This window comes from Indicator indicator, chromosome 4 (genome assembly GCF_027791375.1).
Source record: "Indicator indicator isolate 239-I01 chromosome 4, UM_Iind_1.1, whole genome shotgun sequence".
Lineage (NCBI taxonomy): Eukaryota > Metazoa > Chordata > Aves > Piciformes > Indicatoridae > Indicator > Indicator indicator.
This window is the reverse complement of record NC_072013.1, coordinates 2,996,718-3,015,952: the sequence shown is the minus strand read 5'-3', so window position 1 is coordinate 3,015,952 and position 19,235 is coordinate 2,996,718. Positions and strand designations below refer to the sequence as shown.

The 19,235-nt window shown below is 35.9% G+C and overlaps 1 protein-coding gene across 1 annotated transcript in view; it reads right to left on the bottom strand.

Moving 5' to 3' along the window:
• CEP128 (centrosomal protein 128) overlaps nucleotides 1-19,235 on the bottom strand; it is a 101,790-nt gene that overhangs the window by 9,368 nt on the left and 73,187 nt on the right. Inside the window, exons 19-20 of the mRNA XM_054400582.1 lie at nucleotides 13,811-13,834; nucleotides 578-655 (exon numbers count right to left, since the gene is read on the bottom strand). Coding sequence (XP_054256557.1) covers nucleotides 578-655; nucleotides 13,811-13,834 — 102 coding nt within the window. The remainder of the gene's footprint in view (nucleotides 1-577; nucleotides 656-13,810; nucleotides 13,835-19,235) is intronic.

The following is a 19,235-nucleotide window of genomic DNA, read 5'->3' as shown; positions in this document are numbered from 1 at the left end:
CTTGACAACACTTCACCACTGTGGTGTCAGGTCAGTATGTCCAACTCTTTCCAAATAAACACTTCGATCTGATTGTGATAGTGGGAAAATAAGCGACAGTTGTTGGCATTGAGACAAAACAAACATACCAAAAGCTTAAAGCTTACCTACATTCACTCATTACTTTAAATATTGAAATAATTGGCATAATTTATTTCATTACAAAGTGTTTGCTTTTTAACAGGTAATAGCTGAACTAAATACTCAATACAAATCTGAAACAGTAATTAGGACTTGACCAATGATACCCAGTTACCAACATTTTTGCATACTCTATAGCACCTAAGCAGTGCTATAATAAGTAATATAGTAATTAAGTGCTATAATAAGTAATATAGTAATTAAGACTAAACTTGTCACCTCAAAAAAAATCTGTACAAACATGAAAGTGTATTTCTATATGTTTTTGTCTATATAATAAGTACGCATATAATTTTAAACATCTTATTAACCAATCTATCCATACATACATATGAAGAGAACATTAATCAACCAAAGTATTTCAGAACTACTGAAGGAGCATAAAAATCTTTCTCACTCCAAAATCTTTCAAATCTTCTAACAGGTTCAGTTTCTCAGGAACAGACTCCAGATGGTCTAAAGCTATTCGAGTACTCTAAAGAAGAGAACACAAGATAAACATAAAAACGTAAGCAGCTCTGTCAGCCATCTCAAACATTAAAAGCCTAATACATATCTGGAAATAGGTTTATAGATACATATGTTCCTGTAAATTAAACAGGTGAAGAGTAAACAGCCTGTTAAGGAAAAAGAACCAAATAAACAGGACACAACAGTTTCCTTATGGAAGGTAAACTAACTATTGTATCAAGGAGATTTGAATCCCCATGAATAGTCACCAGTTTCTTGAGCAGAAAAGTATAACTTTTTTTTTTCAATTACAAATACATGCAGTTAGCACTTAGTTAAATATAGAACAATCAAATATCATATGCTTGGTGTAGACATATGGAATGTACTGCTGAAAGATGAATTACCACTCCAGGGAGAATTTGGGCTGGACACAAGATGCCATATCTACGCCTGAGACACAAAAAATCTAGTTTATAGCAAAATGCAAAGAACTCAAGAAAATCAGTATCATGTTTTGAGTTTTTGTGCACAGGTGAAGTTGCTTGAACATGTGTAAACAGTAGTCATGCCCCACAAGCCAGACACCTCTGGAGCTTCTCAAAGGCTGCCCTTCCAGGTAAGGGGAAAGAAACTTGTGGGAGGATTTGATGTGTCGTTTCTAGAACAACAGGAAGAATAAGAAGCCTATAAAATGGGATAAAAGGATTGACCAGCAAGGAATGACAAATTTCAAGAAGCAGAAGAAGAACTGTCAAAGATGAAACAGTAGAACAAAGATCATTTAGTCATTTAGAAAGAAAATAAAGGCAGGGAAAATAAGGTGGAGATAATTCAGGCATGAGCCCAGACCAAAATGAGTATTTTTCCTTTCTTTTTATACTAACACATCAATTGCGTTAGATTTTTACAAAACGTACAGGAATTATACAAGACTAAATATATGAAGTTATATCTGAAAGACAGGTAAGTCACTTCCTGAAATGGTCAGTCCTGAGAACACACAGTACAAAAGAGTCCTTAACGCTGGAAAAAGTCTGGAAGGGCAGAAAGGTGCACAATTGTGCTGACTTCCAGTGAATAAAGTGGGGCCATCACTTTTGCAAAACTCAGTCTGAATGAATAAAGGTTATTTCAACAAGAAAACAGTGCTTTCTTCTTTCTCATCTGCTATGTGAGAAAGAAAGTTAGATTCACACTCAGCTAGCCATGTTTGGACCAAAACTAAAATTTATTGTATTATATTCATAAGAAGCCTTGTATTTTAACATGTAACTTGATCTGCATCGAGTGTTCCTCACTTGCAAAATTCACCTAAGAAGGTTTTGTAAGGAGAAAAAAAAAATTACTTTTCCTGTAACATATCTGGTTCTTTACCATAAAATAATTACAGAACTTGCAGCTATATATTAATAATGAATGTGTAAAATGGATTCTTCTTCATATATTCAGGACGTAATCAGGCAAGAGGCCTATACAGTGTGTTTAAAGCGTTTTTCACAGATTACATTGTAGAAATGTTTTTTATAGCTATAAAATACCTTTTATTTTCAAATGCTATTATACCTCCCCACCTGAAAGTAAAACTGCCTAGAGGCATACATCAATCTCTAATGTTTCCCTCTTTGTAAGAATCAACCATTTCATTTTTACCACAGTGAAGCAGTACTCATTCATATTTCATGCTTCATTTACGATGGCCTTATGTTCATCAAAGTACTGATTTTCCATTCCATTAATTTATGATGAGATGCAATGTTTGCTGCATCTACCCAGAGCAGCCCCTGGTACTGGTCTGCAGGTTAGGAAATCTATGAGAGAGAACAGATCTTAAGCAATCCAAACCTAACTATATGTGAAACGAAATACTGACTGCTGATTTTAGCAATCATCCTAGTATCACACAAATCTCTTGGACACATGCCCATAAATGTTTTTACTTCAAAAACTAAAAACACCCTTTAAGAAATAAAATCCTTCCTCATGGGAAGTAACCCCAAAATTGTAACACCCCTCAATCTCTCTTCATGGTCCATGTGATACTATTGATTCCCTCCCCTACTCATGGACTGCAACTCTGCACCCTGGGACACACAATTGTAAAAAGCAGTGTACCAAGGCATTAAGGCAACCCCCCCAATAAGGTACCTGGCTCCTGCCTCCCATGTTCTCTGGAGACAGCAAGGACAATTACCTCATGCAGTGGACAGACCACTGCACAAAGCAGAATACTGCAAATACTTGAGCTAGGTTGAAATTGAAAAGTACTCACAAGTCAATTATCTCAGACCTTACAAACAGCAATCCAAAATGAGCCTCTTGGAGCTCTCCTGGATCACAGTGGGCTGCATCCAGCACCTCCCCTGACTTGGGACATCTCTCAGGGCTGTCTGATGGTGAAGTCAACACAAGACCTGAGGAAGACCATCTCCCTGAGACTCAACTCCTGCCTACTGAGAAATGCTGAAGTACTGTGAATAATCACTCTAAACTCAAAGGAGGAAATTTTGGTTACAGGGTAGCCTCTTTTATCCACCTCTCTGCCTATTTAAGTATTTGACTTTACGTATTCACTTTTATGCCTGTGGGTGTCTCCATATTTCACTTGCCATTGTGTCTGTATGTTTTCCGTTTATGCATATACACATGTATCTCCTGTGTTGGAGATACCTGGTAGTAACTTAACTGTGATTCTTGTCATCCTCAAACACTGTTTTACTAAATCACTTGTTTTAAGTGCTGCTAAAATCAGTCCTTGATTTATTTCATTTTGCTAATAAATCTGGAATTGCTGATAAATCAAAACTGTCAAACACATTTATCTCTGACAGTCCAACACCAAATTAAACCATAAATATTTTAATTTTACAGTACATATTACCTAACACATTTTCCTAACATATTTTACTTATAAACTGCAGAAAAATAGACATTTGAGATGTCACACAAAGTTGAAACAAAGTTTCTAGGGACACAGGAAACATTTGATGCAGTGGTTCCTCAGTATGTTAGGAAGTATATTCAATTTACAGCAGGTTGTTTTTTTTTTTCAACCACATAAATTTTTGCCTTTTTCCCTATTTTAATAAAGGCCACCTGTGATCTGTTCTCAGCATAAAAGGAACTCAGGCCCTAAATGTAAGCCCATGCCTCAAGCCATCCAATTTTTTAATTCTTTCTCTAAATTCAATGACAAGACCCCACTCTCTGTAAATGGACTTAAGGAAGATGCTCATCATCTGTTCTCCCCAAGTATCTCCTAAATATATTCCCTCTGTTTCACATGGGTTTTGTGGAGAAAAAAAAAAATAGTCGTGAGTCTGCTAGACTTCATCAACTAACATAACCTTGAAAGCAGATCACCTTTGAGGTTATTACACATACTCAGTCCATGGTTTCTCAGTCTCACCCAGGATAATACTGGCTACTTGGACTTCTTTTTTAAATTCCTAAATTTTTTAAAATTCTTAAAATTTTAAACGTAACTGCATACACAAAATGATGGGCTCTAAGATAACCACTACTGCTCAGGAAGAAGATCATGGGGAAACAATACAAATTTCCAAGAATTTGCTAATTCAGTACTCAATATCAATCAGAAAAGCCAAATAAACACTAGATATAATCAGGAAAGGAAAAAAAGTCAGAGAAAATTATGAATCCACAATGTGCTTGCATCTTGACTACTGAGTACAGCTGTGGCCCTCTATTTCAGAACAGAAATGGGGAAAAAACAGGAGTCTTCCTCCAGGAAGACAGATGCTTGAGGGAAGAATTAACCAATTTGCATAATATCAGAAGTCACATAAAAATAGAAAATTCTGTATGGGTTTAAGTAGAAAGCCAGAAAAGTTCATGAATGAGAAAGACCATGGAAGGGTCCCACATTTGTAAAAACTACATCGATGTCTAGAAGTCTTCCAAGCTTTGAATTGCTGGAATCAGAATGAATGTATGGTAAATAAAATATACATTAGTCCTGTTCATATACTCTTCCCTAAGTATTTTTTGGTCTTAACCAGAACAGTTCCTTTTATGTTTTAAAATTCTCAGTCTTTTGAGGAGTTTAGTGAATTGAACAGGGTATCTCACACAGTAACATTTTCAGGGTCAGAAATGCATACCTTTTTCATAAAACCAATGAAAAGAACAGTAGTGATGTGCAAATAGAAAAAGAAAAAAGCCAAGTTTGCTAGAAGAAATTCAATAATGGTGGTGGCAACAGAAGAATATGTTGAAGAATGGAAGGGAAAGGTGATGAAAGAGCTCTTAGCTGGCTCACAGAATCAGCCTGGTAATTTAATGAAATGTACAGCAACATCCTCAGTGTAGATCAAATGCCACACTTGTATCATTAATGACTACACTCTATTCTATTAGAAGAGATGGATTTAGCTGCACAGATAAAATGCAAAAAAAAAGGATGTTAGAAGCACCTGACATAGAGGGTAATTAAGTACTGTTAACTTTTTTTCCCAGAAATCTGGGAAAGCTGTATGCCATAATGCATACAAATAATCCTAAAGACAGTAATCACATCTGTCTACCCATTGTTTAACAGGGAACAGAAGGTACTGATACAGTACACCGATGGTACCGATAAGAGGAAGAAACACCAATTGTCCTGATTGGAAGCAGCATTCTACTTAACAGCAGTCTCTTCCATTGAGTGAATGTTATAAGTTTTTCTGCATTTAAAATGAAGATTATTATGAAGATTATACTTTGAAAAGGTGTGTTCTGTGTTTTCACTGAGAATGATAAAACAAATTACTTGCTTTCCGCGACTTCATACAAACATTTGATGTTTAAACTGCATGTGAACAGTTAATCCTCCTATACTGATGTGTTCTTTGTGATAGTTTCACACTGTCTCAAGGGACAGATCTAAATCAAAATCAGATTCACACTTTATTTCTAGTCTCAAGGCTGCAATGCTAAATGCATGTAAATCAAAGTAGGTTTGTATACAGTGTGCCTACAGTTTGCTTTTATTGTTGATATATTAAAAACATATAAACCAGAAACCAAACTTGACTGACTTTCAAGTACATTGCTCCTTTCTTTTCTGAGGTAGGTAAAACCAAATGGCTATTTGTATTGCACAGATATTTCTGAAAATTAGAGCTGACTTAAATAGCAGTTAGCTAATCCCCAAAAGAACATCCATAAAAAGATTAAAAGGGAGTGTAATTTTAACTGGCTGCAATGCATGTCAGCAGGCGGTTACAATTCAGATGAAAGATGTAATGTTAAAGGTGACCTACAATGACTTATTTTTAAATGGCCTTACCATGTTGAATACTTAAATAGCAAGAAGAGAATGCAGACAGCATGTATAAAGGTATTCTTTGCTTTCCCTGTTAACATCAGTAAACCCATTCATTGTCAGCTTCTATCTCCAGTGCTAGACTGATACAACATACACTCTTCTTTTACAGAGTATGGTTCTACTTAAAAGGCATGAGGTTCTCTGGTGACTTTCACTTGGGAGGCAAATTCTGTGATAGCTAGGATGTTCTGTGATATAGTACATCATATGTATAGAGGGAACTTTAAGAGAAAATTAAAAAAAGATATTTTGTATTTTACATTGCATGTATACCATTGCTTTCATTATTTCAGCACACCAAGATAGGCAACACATATAATTATCAACTGTGTCCATTTCTGGTGTCCCCATCATAAGAAGGACAAAGAGATGTTGGAGTGAGTCCAGAGAAGTGCACAAAGATGATCCAAAGGCTGGAACACCTCCGCTGTGAGGATAGGCTGAGGGTGCTGGGGTTGTTCATCCTAAAGAAGACTCACTCCAGGGGGACTTTATAGCTGCCTTCCACACCTGAAGAGGTCCTATAGGAAGGCTAGAAAGGGGCTTTTCACAAGCATGTCTAGCAATAAAGATAAAGGAGAATGCTTTCAAGCTGAGAGAGAGTAGGCTTAGACTGGATCTTAGGAAGTTCTTCAGTATGAGGGTCATGACACTCTGGAACAGGTTACCCAGGGAGGCTGTGGATGCCTCCTCCCAAAGGGTGTTAAGTCCAGGCTGGATGAGACCATGAGCAGCTGAGTTTAGTTGGAAGTTTCCCTGCTCGTGGCAGGAAGGTTAGATTAGATGATCCCTGAGATCACTTCCAACCCAAGCCATTTTATGACTCTGTATTTACACAATGTGCAAGTATAATTGGCTTTATTTTTTTTTCCTAGACTACATTGTTTCATCACCATTTTAACTAGCAGATTTTTTTAAAAGCAAAAACTGAACTTATGCTAAAAAGAAAAAAAAACCCCAACAAACAGCAAAAACTTTGTTAATAATGCATTGCAAAAGTCAAACTAACCGAACTTTTAATTTAGACTCAAGATGTTTTTGCACAGGGCAAACCACATGGATGCTTCCTTTCCTGTTTGCCTATAACATCTCTGTGGTAACTACAGGAATTGTTTACATGGAAAAATATTAGGAAAGTATTTAATGAATTTTTAATTGTTTGATGCATACTAGCAGCTGGAAATGTGGAGGAGGCAGTGTGGTCTTTTGGCAAGCTCTCCGTGAATTATCAGTTAGTGCTCTGAATACCATTGGGGGTCCACAGGACTAGTTTTTGAGAATCTTTTCCTTTTTCTTCACTAAAACCTTGATCAAAGACATCCAGACAAAATTATTGGAAATGAAAAGAAATACAAGAGGCAGAGTGTGTAATATAAAGCAATGTTAGTGGGCACACATTCTTAAAAACTTCCTTGTCATACATTTACAGAAGCTATCCTCAATTTTCCGGAGTTTTGTAAGCTAAAAATCTTTACATGCAATTTGTGTTAATGTTTTCTATGCTATCAGTATTTCATCAAGCCTTCCAGAAAACATTACAAAAATTCAGTTAGCACAGCCTTTATGGGAAAGAAGAAATATCATTCAGTTTTACATTTGAGAAAAAGTGAAACAAAGGGAAGTTATTTAACTAAGGATTCACAGCAAGTCAGTTTCAGAGTAGGAAAATAAATTAGGAATAGATTTTTCTATTTTAATGACTAGATGTAACTGATGTCTATGTTTGTAAGGTTGATCAAACTTAAAACATTTAAATCTAAAATGAAGGACCTAGCAGCCCATTTGAAACATTTTAGCCAGCAGTTCACTGTCAAATAAAATTTTAACTTGTTTTATGATATATAAAACACCCCTCTCCCCAAGTATATTTCATATATCTATGCTTTACTTATCAAACTATAAGCATCCTATACTCTGTGATGGAACTCATAGATACACATTCCACAGAGGAATGGCCAACATTTCTAAAGAGAATTCTGTGGACAGAATACATAGGGTCTCTCTTTAAAATTGTATTTACATACATATAATACCATGGTGGTTGGTTTGTTTGTTTTTTTTTTTAAAGTCAAAATAATTCAACTGTATATTTCAACTCCTAGTTAAACTAAGAGAAATAACTTATCTAAAGAATTACAGTCTTTTGTAGAAAAGATTTATCCTGAGATTTTTACTTTCTCAGTGGAAAATGGAGAGGATTTTGCTTTATTAAAAGCTGGCAAAAATGTTCAATAATTGCAACGTGGAACATGTCTTTGCAGTATCTTTCTACTTAGAGAATGTAAGGCTTGCATTAGGGGGAGTGTTGCCAGCAGGTCAAAGGAGGTGATCCTCCTCCTCTTGTCAGCCCTGGTGAGACATATCTGAATTGCTAGGTCCAGCTCTGGGTTCCCCATACCAGAGGAACAGCAAAGGTCAATTAACATGAGAAAAGGCTGAAAAAGATGGGATTGTTTAGCCTGGAGAAGAGAAGATTCAGGGAGATCTCATCAAGATGTATAAATATCCGAAGCGAGAGCACAAAGAAGAGGAAGCTGGACTCGTTTCAGCAGTGCACAGTGACAAGAGGCAATGCACAAGCTGAAGCACAGGACATTCTGTCTGAGGTTCCAAGCACTGCCACAGGTTGCCCAGGGAGGTTGTGGAAAATCTCCAACTTTGGAAATATTCAAAAACCGTCCAAGGCAACCAGCTCTACGTGACTCTTCCTGAGTAAGGGGATCAGACCTGATGACCTCCAGAGGTCCCTTCTAAAATCAGCTGTCTTGTGATTCTGTAATGTATATTATCAATACCAGCACTGGAGAAACAATGAAGTTATGAGATCAAGTTGTTAGCTATGCACCATGATTAGTTGTCAATGAGTAAATATTGATTGCCAAACAAAGTAGTTCAATAAAGTTTCTAGAGTTACTTACATTTTGTAACTTGCCTCTTACAATCAATTTAGCAAGAAATTCTTCGTCCAATATTTGAAATATTCTTTAACAAAGATACAATAAGACATTCTTGATTATACTTACCTGCAACTATAGCATTTAAAGTCTCAATGCAAGAATATTTATTTTTAGAACAATATCTTATTCTATTTCTTACATTAATTTAGTAATTATTTTTCACAAAATAGGGAAGAACAATTTTAATAGAGAGTAACTTTAAAATAATGCTATATATCAGGTTTTCAGGGAAGGGGGATTAGAGTGGTGACATTAGAAATACATCTATCTATCTATGTTTCATTTCTGACCTTTGTGCAAGTACATAGCCTTAAACAAAATCCATAAATTGGAAAACCTCTGCAGAATCATATAAATCAATTTATTTCAGCATTTTGGTTCCCACTCTAACTCTCAGATTTAGACAGAAAGTGAGAAAGAAGCATGAATTGGAGAGAAAAGCAATTGATTAAAAAAAATCACAGCACAAAAATATCAACAAAATGGCAAAAAAACAGAGGTAGCTGTAATACCATAACACTAGAAGAAGTACAGCACCAAGTAGTAGGGGGCAGAAGATGGAGAAGTAGCAGGATATTCAGAAAGAGCAATAGATATGTAGGGGGGGAAAAATGACATCAAGAAAGAAGGGAAGAGGAAGGTGAGCCTCAGGAGAAAAGAAACAGGTGTCTGGCAAGCACCATCAGGCAGCGTAAGTTGCTTGGTGGGAGTGCACAGAGGAAGGACTATGGGAACCTTGGGAAAGTTCTCCACCCCTAGCAAAGGGAAGGGACACACTGGCTTGTCAGTGAATGGAAAGGAAAGGGCGAGGCAGGCAGGACAGAGGATCTCAGACTGCTGCTCCTCTCCCGGTCATTTTTATAAGATCAAAGAATGGCTGTATCCTGAGAGGATTAGAAGGACTTTGATGTAATGGTAGTTTTGGCAAGACACTAGAGAAGGGGAGAAGAAAGTATTAACCCTCAGATTCAAGATTTACTAAACACTCATAAACAAGCATAAAATAGTCACAAGAGCTAATAGCAAGATTTGCTCATTGAGATTTGCACATTGGGAGACCCACAGTGCACCCTAATATGGATAGTACCTGGCAGTCACATGATCTCCCCATGTAAAGCATTGGGCATTGTCACTCTTCCAATTTTTCTTTTATAATGGGTGATAAATCAGAAAACTGATGCAAATTTGAGCCTGCTACTACAGTAGAAGAATCCAATAGCTTCTACATTGTCAAGCATGTGTAGACAGAAATTTGTTTTACTGGTATTCAAAACCTTACCTTCATGAACATAAAATATGAGGTACAACAAAATGCATAAATGTTCATACTGAAAAAGAAATCCATATTAAATAACAATTTTGCAAAATACTAACAGCATTACCAGAGTTAACCTAAGGAAAAAGTTGAATCGTGTCCAGAAAAGTCTGATTAGGTTCTCTGTTAAAAGCAGTATGCTGTCTTATTGACCAAAGCATACAAAATGCATACATTCACTGGAATAGTTTCAGGACTTGATTTCAAACTACATCTCTTAGATTAGTACTACAAAGGCAGAGGAATCTGCCTTGCCACATATGCTCACAAAGAACATGATGTAGTTTACAGAAACCCACTAAAGTCATAAGCAGAGCATAATAGCAGCGTGCACCTACAAAATATACCTTGACCTCTTTATGAGAAAATTAGATTCCCAACACAGCTACATCAGAGAATGCAATACAGACTTTACCCAAGAAAACTGTATACATTCATCTATAAATAATGTAGAGCCAAATGCTGCATGCATGAAGCAATCTACACACAAGAATAAACTAAATCACCTTAGTTAGAGATAAATTACATTCATTCTGGAAAAACATCAGACTACATTAATTGATTACTAATCAGGAAAATTACTTGTTAATAGCTATGTCATAATTATATTCACTTTATTAAACAGTATTAAACAAAAAAAAAAAAACAACCAACCAAACAATAAAACAAGCCAGACAAAGCACGTAACACCTAGATACTCAAAATCTCAGTGTGTCTGTACTTGTTACTCCCCTAGCACTTCTCATGAGGAGAAAGGTTATTTCAGCTTCTTTTGTATTCACCAGTGAGTCTATTCAAGTATTTCTGTCCCTCCTTAACTTCCAACTTCTGCTCCTGTCCTGTGCACTCTGCTGCAGCAAGAAGTAGTATACTTATTTACTGAATCATACTGTAGAACTGATCTGATTGAAGAAAAAGAGACAAAAAATCCAAAAGATTTTGGGATGGGTACTATTTGTTCTCAGGTTCCTCACAGGGGTGACAAGATCTAAGTGTCATGTGCTGATGGATGATGGTAGTACAGCACTTTCCTTGGGGACCTAGTGAGTTGGCTAAGGAAAAAGATCTAAGAAGCTGTTTGGTACAGCAGATAGGATGAGTTGTGTGTATGAGATGGAGTTTCCAGCTCAAACAGACTGCTGAGAGAAGAGTCTGACAGGGCTCAGTGCTGATGCAAGGGACAGTGCGTCATCTGTTTGCTGCAACTCACAAAAAATTACTGAGTTTAATCAAGCTAGACTTGGAAGGTTTATTCACCTAGAGCTCTGAAAAGAATCTGCAAAGTTCCTGTCACATTTCTTTCCCTTCTCTTTTCTTTTTTCCCTTTTGCCTAAATCGCCTAGTTCATCACATGGCTACTACAACAGTTTTACTGAAAAGTGCAGGAGGCAGAAATGAGCAGACCCTCAAGAATGGGAGAATGGGCTACCAAATATATCTCTCAAAGTATATACACATACACAGTTTTCAAGTCATTGTGTAAAACAGTTTGTTTAGGTTAAAATTTTAATCTAAAGATTTTAAAAACGCATTTACAGTTAGATGTACATGGCTGTTGCTTAAAAGGTAGAAACATTTTAAGAAGTGGGTGCAAAAGGCTTCACACCTGTTTGTCTCAGCTCAACATTAAACTTCACCTATTCCTGTGCAGAGCGATTTCTTCCCAGTATTAGGCAGAATGGGGATTCTGTGGCAGAAAACGCAGATGAGATTTCTAATCTGGGCATCCCACGACCTCAGAGTTTGAAAAAAGCTCTGGAAAGTTGATGCCTTCCTACGCTTTTTGTACACAACTTAATTTCTTTCTCCAAGGATTCTGTTTGAATTTGAATTTAATACCTTGTATCTCTATTCCATTTCCATTCCCTATAACCTGAATCAAATCACAAAATATGTAATTGGTTGTACTTTTTAAATGTCACACTCTGAGCACTCAAGTAACAAACAATATGAAAATCATACAAATACATGAGTACCATAACAATTATGTACTCATTGTAAATGCTATGTAGACATATAGCTATATAGACATACACTCTATAAAGATTCTTAATGATCTCTTAAACAGCAAACCTTATTCATTCCTTTGCTCAAGGCCTTTTCTAGCATAGCTCATCCTGACACATTCAGATTATGAAAGAATTACTCTGTGTCTATTATTTTTTTTAAGATCAGCAATGAGCCTCAGAACCCAAACAGAGATAAAAAGGTCAAAACCACTTCTTAAAATATTCACTATCAGCTATCTGCTATATGAATTTGAGTATACTAAGCAATGTATGTAGCTAGAGCTCCACGGAATTTAGCTGTTACTAAAACTTTGCATTTCTAAAACGCAGACCTCAAAACTCTCAAAGTCAGATACCCATAAAATGAGGAATACAAAGTAATTAACAGTCTGTGAAAAATTTAGTTTATGTTATTTGCTTGGCATCACAGCAGAAGCTAAAGTAAAATGAGTACCTTGGGAGCATTTGACAGCCTTAGTGAAACCATACTTTTCTTGCCTGCAGTTTCAGGTCTTAACATTACACATCTTCTAATGTCAGCAATAACAAAAGTAGAAACCAATTTCAAACTTTAGGATTTAGCATCACAAATTTGTATTCAGGTGTTACCTCCCAACTTGCGTTAAGAAAGAAATTTGTATTTTACTGATTATTATAATCCTCTGCTTCTTCTATTTGAACAATAATTTACAAATCTTCCTTCTTGAAGTAGAGGAGATTAAAAGCACAAAGAGCAAAAGGCTCCAGAAAAAAAAAGAAGACAATTAAAAAGGATGCAATAATAATGTGCACAAGCAAATTAAAAAAAGATTATATTTGCAGTTGTGATATTGTTTCTTCACATGAAATGTTTTGCATGCCCGGTGAAAAGAAAGTACGAGTCTGACACATACTATTGTGTGGTGTCTGACTGGAAAGAAGCATGGTTCAGAGATGCTAGGGCAAGCCAAGACCCATCACAGCTATTCCACCTAACAGATTTATAAATTTGGGACTTTTGGATAATCCTGCTGCATTCATGGCATGTACACGCATGAATGCTTTTGTCCTTCCAACTTACTATCTTACAAATTATGTTAGTTGATCATTAAAATGGTATTCCTTCATGCTTTTAGTTGGAGTGTGGATGCAGGCAGATGAACTGATTCTAACTGCACCTCCTAGCATAAATGTGTAAAAAGCATACACAGTCACTGAAATGACCAGCTCTACCACATGGACCTAGACCACTAGAAGCATCATGAGCAGAAAAAAATAATATCCTTTGTGTGGTTCAAATCTACAGCATTTCTTTTCCCAGGGATGGAATGAGCATTCAACTGTACAGAAAAAGCTGCAACATTACATTACATTTCATACAACTGCTGCACAAATACTGTACTAAAAAACCTACACAGAAAGGTGAAGTGTAAAATTACCACATCTTCTCTTAAAATTAAAATGACAATTAAAAAACCTTAGAATTTAATATTATTTTTCAAATACATAAAAATATTATTTTTAATAATTTGGAAAATTATCAGCAATGTAATTGTGATTGGCTTGGAAATTAATTTCAGAAACTTACCACTTCCAAGGCCATAATACGTTCCTAAAAATAAAGTATAAGATGCCATTAGAAAATAAGGAATATAAAGGTAACATAAGTTGAACAATGATGAAAATGATTGATTTTGGTATTTTGCTGTTCATATGTATGGCATTTTGTATACAATCTCTCTGAATAAGAACCCCTATACTTAACTGGGCCTCTGACCCACTTAACACACTATCTCACTTAGAAATTCGTTCCAAAGAAACTCTCCAGAAACAAGCTAAGAAATAATTTGATGGGAAAAATGCTCTATGATATTTTTTCTTCAATTTTTATCATTAGATTTTCAAAACTATTGCATTTACTCTTACGTGTCCCACAGTTTGTTTTCTTTTTTTGATCATCTAGCATGTTTTGGGAGTTCATTTCACGTTAGCATCTGGTTTAGTTTTCTTTTAGGCATTTCCTTAGAAAACTAAAAAGTAAATTCCATATAATTATTCCAGTATCCAGAAATAGCTCTGAAGAATGCCTTATTAATAACAAGATGATGTTAGTCAATGTCTAATGTCAGACAAACATAAACTGCAGATAAAATAAACGTGTTTCAGCTTTAATCCGGCACAAAATACAGAGAACCCAGAACGTACAAATTTACTGTATTCATTTTAACATTGTTTCCATTTCAAAGTATCTTTAACAGAAACATAAAGCTAGTAAAATTAAGTACTATGATACTTTTAAGTAATCTGAGAGAAGAGGCGTTCAGGTGTTTATGCGAGCCCCCATTTAAAGTTCCTCACCACTGAGACATTACAGAAACTCTTGCCTTGGTCAAATACTACATTTTTGAAAGTACAGGCAGATCAGGCTAAGAATTCTTATACTTTTTCCTGTTGTATCCTTCCCTAACATGCAAAACTTATTGTAATAATCTGGATTTATTCCTGCAATATCTAAAACCAGACAAATCTGAACTGACTTCATGAGTTTGGAAGTAAATGGTCCAACAAAAATTTCTGAGACCAACCGAAGAATTTGGGAGTCAGAAACAGTTTCTGCCATTTGTAAGACTATAGAAATATTTTTCTTTTGTCTAAGACTAAGTGGAAATCAGTTACAAAGACTATTCTGGAGTTATAACTGTATCAATTTTTCTTTTTTAAAAATAATGGTTATGTTTACTAACTGAGCAGAGGTACACATTTATATAAACACACTATTTACATATTGTGTATTTACCTATTTGTGTGAAACCAGTGTCTCTTGGATTATTGAAGAACTTTCATTCTTATCTTTTGAAGAAAGACAGAGTTCACCCGAGTGAAATGCTTGAAGTTCATTCACATGTAAATTATATTACTTTTTACCACTTGCTTACGGTAGTTGCACCCTTGATTAAAATTCTAAACCACAGGCAGAAATTGAGACAATATACTTCAGTAAAAATAAGCAGGTGAAGTGAGGCTGGAACAAATAAAGAACCAAAAAAGCATCTGGAAAACACTAAATTGGTTTTGACGAGATACAAAGAACCAAGCAAGACTGTTCAGGAAAGTATGTGCATGGAAATATCTGAAGGGAAAATAGGAATGCACACATAAACAACTTTCATGGAAATCTAATACAGAATCAAAATACAACTGTTTAAAAAAAAACCTGCTAACATTTTGTCAGCAGTGGATGCCAGTAAACTAGCTGATGTTGGAACTGCATACACAGTGGTTTGAAACTCCCTGTACATAAACCATGATAAATAATTAACAGAATGTATGGAGAGAAGGGGAAAAAAAGCACTTCTCATCACTTGCAGATACAGGACTCTTTCAAAGAGACAGATTAAAAAATATATATATATAAATTTTAATATTTTATTTATTTATTTTTAAACAAAATGGAGGATGACCTTACCCCTATGAGCTAGAATCAAAATACTCAGATAAATTTCTCGGGTTTCATATGGATTTATTTCACCTTTGTTTTAGTTCCTTAACAGCAAAAATAGGATAATATGAGGTTCTGGAAAGCTGCATGTCTGTTTAGAAATGTTTGCTCAGTGGCCATGATAATGCATGGTAGTTGGAGATTCCAACTACAGCATTGCCTAAGAAAAAGCTTACTGAATTTCACTAAAACTTTTTCTTAGAAATGGCAGTGTATTAAGTACTAAGGTCTTTATTCTTTCTTGGAAGCAAGTCTGAGACACAGACTGAATATTTCAGCATGTTAGAACAAACATGGTAAAAATATTGCATGAAAAAGTCAGAAATATTTATTTTCAGATGATTGTTCCTTGAAAAAATTGCAGTGACTGTTACAAACACTAATATTTATTTAAAGATTCTGCAACAAAATCCAAACAAATTTGTGGTGGTATTTAAGAGCAATTCAGATATCAATTTCTTCAGTTAAAAAGGACTACTTTGGAAAAAAAGGTCTTAAAAGGTGAATTAGCAGGATGATTCCAATGGCATAATAAATAGTATTTTTAAAACGGCTTATGTATTAAATAAGGTGCATGACCTAGCAGCCTGATTCTCCAAATTGAATAAACTTTTACAATCTCAACACATAATTTTCTGAATGCTAGCATGTATTAGGAAATTTACCATGGATAATTTTTATATTATCAATCTCTTTATATTTGCATTTAATTATTAAATTTATATTAGCACACCACTAATTCCAAACCAAATGAGAATGGCTTGCAAATATTTTCCTAGAGAACATCCACACAGTTGAATATTGCAATTATCCTGCATAGTATATTCTTTTCAAGAACGCATTCTTTTTCTGCCATGTAATAGCTTTCATGAAAAAAAAAAGGAAGGTGAAGACTGTATAATCAGAGCCTTCTTTTTTCTTCCAATGCAGTAAGAAAAGATGTAAGCTTATACTCTTGGAGTGGCTATCAGAGATAATGCGGAAAGTGATGTAGACTCCTGGCAAGCTAAATATTGTACTATGATGAGCATGAGTGCATAAGTAACAGAGAGCAGCAGGTTTAGGGAAGTTTTCCTCCCCCTCTACTCTGCCCTGGTGAGACCATATCTGGAATACTGCATCCAGGTTTTGGGATCCCTAATTCAAGACACAGGGACCTGCTGGGGAGCGTCCAACACAGAGCTACAAAGATGATTGCAGGACTTGAACTCATCTCTCCTATGAAGACAGACTGAGAGACCTGGGGCTTTTTAGTCTTGAGAAGGCTGAGAGGAGATCTTATCAATGTCTATAAATATCTGAGGGGTGAAAGTCAAGATGAAGGTGATAGTCTGTTTTCAGTGGTGCCCAGTGATAGGACAAGGAACAACAGGTACCAGACAGAACACAGGAGGTTCCACCTCAGCGTAAAGAGACACTTCTTTATGGTGAGGGTGACGGAGCACTGGAACAGGCTGCCCAGAGAGGCTGTGAAGTCTCCTTCTGTGGAGGCTTTCAAAACCTGCCTGGATGCATTCCTGTGCAGCCTGCTTTGGCATGGGATTGGACTCGATCTCTAGACGTCCCTTCCAAATCTTAACATTCTGTGATATGTGCAATGACAAAATAGATAGTATCTAGAACATATGTAAACCCTCATTTATAACTATCAAAACTTTCACATTAATACAACTTTATGTATAACATAGAAACTCTCATAGTCAGAAGTATGCAACAACTTCAAAACGGAAGAATACAGCAATGTCATTCAAAGCATCATCCTTCTAGCTCCCAAAAAACTCTATATCAGAGAATCCCATCTATTACATACAGTTTCTATCTTGACACATAATATATAAGCCAGGAACAATCCTCATAAAACTGCTTTTTTCCTTTCCGTCCTTTGTTATTTTCAGCAGGTGGCATTGTAGAAGCACCAACTGTACATAATTCGAATTATTTTTAACAAAAGGTGCTCTTTGTCCCCCTAGAAAAATTAACAAACTAAAACCATAACAAAGCACACATCCTTAGTCTTGGGAATATCCTTTTTACTTGATGCAGAGGCATGGCAAAGAACCTCATGATATTCCCAGTCATAATTTGCCCACGGCAATACATTGATTTCTGACAGATTTCCTCAAGTCCCCAGGTTTTTTTAAGACTATGATCATCATTCACAGCTCAAGTAAGAAATAACTCCTTCAGGCATGATAACCTGACTGCTTCCAACTGTTTGTCCATAGTCCAAACGTACGCTTTTTCTGTCCACCTTGTTTCCTGGGTATTACATTTATGATCTGTTTAAACTGCAAACAAAATGCATCAAGGATCAACTTACTATTCATAATTCCCTGTATAGGATACTTCTCCAGAGAGGCCTCCAAGAACTGGAGACAACATATAACAACCAACATGACCTAACGTCTACCAAGAACTGAGCAGGATCAAATACCAGGTGAATCGTACCCAAGGTCTGTAGGCCTCAGGGGCAAAGAGAACTTTTATTTGCTAGCAGACCCTCGTTTGACAAAAAATTATCTTCTAGCAATCTACTTCAAGGAAAGCATTCACCCATTAACCAATTATATGCATGCTTTGCTGAACTGAGGCTCATATGAAACAAATGTTCCACATCACCTGCCTAAAAAAAGGATGCAAGTGTCAATTAAACTCAGGGAAATGCCATATGTGAAGAAAATCTCACTTTCTTCTTACTTGCTATGCTTTATAAATGGACATGCAACAGCTTTGGGAGCTTCAGATAACATGAACTGGCTTTCACAACTGTTTGCACAGAGTCATACATATTCAGCCACAGCAAGTTTTGAATACAATATAACTCGAACAGAGGATCCCAGGCTGAGAAAATTTTGAAACACAGTGGCTAAAATGAACGTATTATCTAGAAAAATAATTGATGTTTTTGCTGAGTACTTGACTGTAAAAGCATAGGCATCTTAAGGAGTAAAAAACTCTGACAGGCATTTAAATACAAGAATATCGTGCAGTCAGAGCAGCGCAAGTCACATGCTTGACCAGAACTACCAGTTAGGGAAGGGTATAAAGCTATTTGATCAGAAACTTGACAGACCATCAGAACTACTGGCAAGAACACATACACACACAAGACACTATCATGATGTAACCTTCTGCAGTATAAAATTAATCCTTATTCAATCAGAAGTAACATAATTAGAACAATTTGTCAACTATGGAGCTTCACATGAAAGCAGAGGCAGAATTGCTTCAGATGAAAGATCTTTTTACATTGATGTAACTAGATATGCACCTGTGTAAACTGCTTGCGCAGACAAGCTCTTGGCTTTGTTGAACTTGAGCTGCCAGAAAGCCAGGCCAAGATTTTTGTTTGAACAGGAAACAGCTGGATTGGTGTGTTGTGTAACTTTTGAGTCTTGCAACTTGTCTCTTCTTACTGGATCAAACTGTTCCTACACTAAGTCTTTGATACCTTTAGCCTTCAAAATGCCTTCTAATCATTACATGACAAGAGAAGGTTTATCTTCAAACTCCT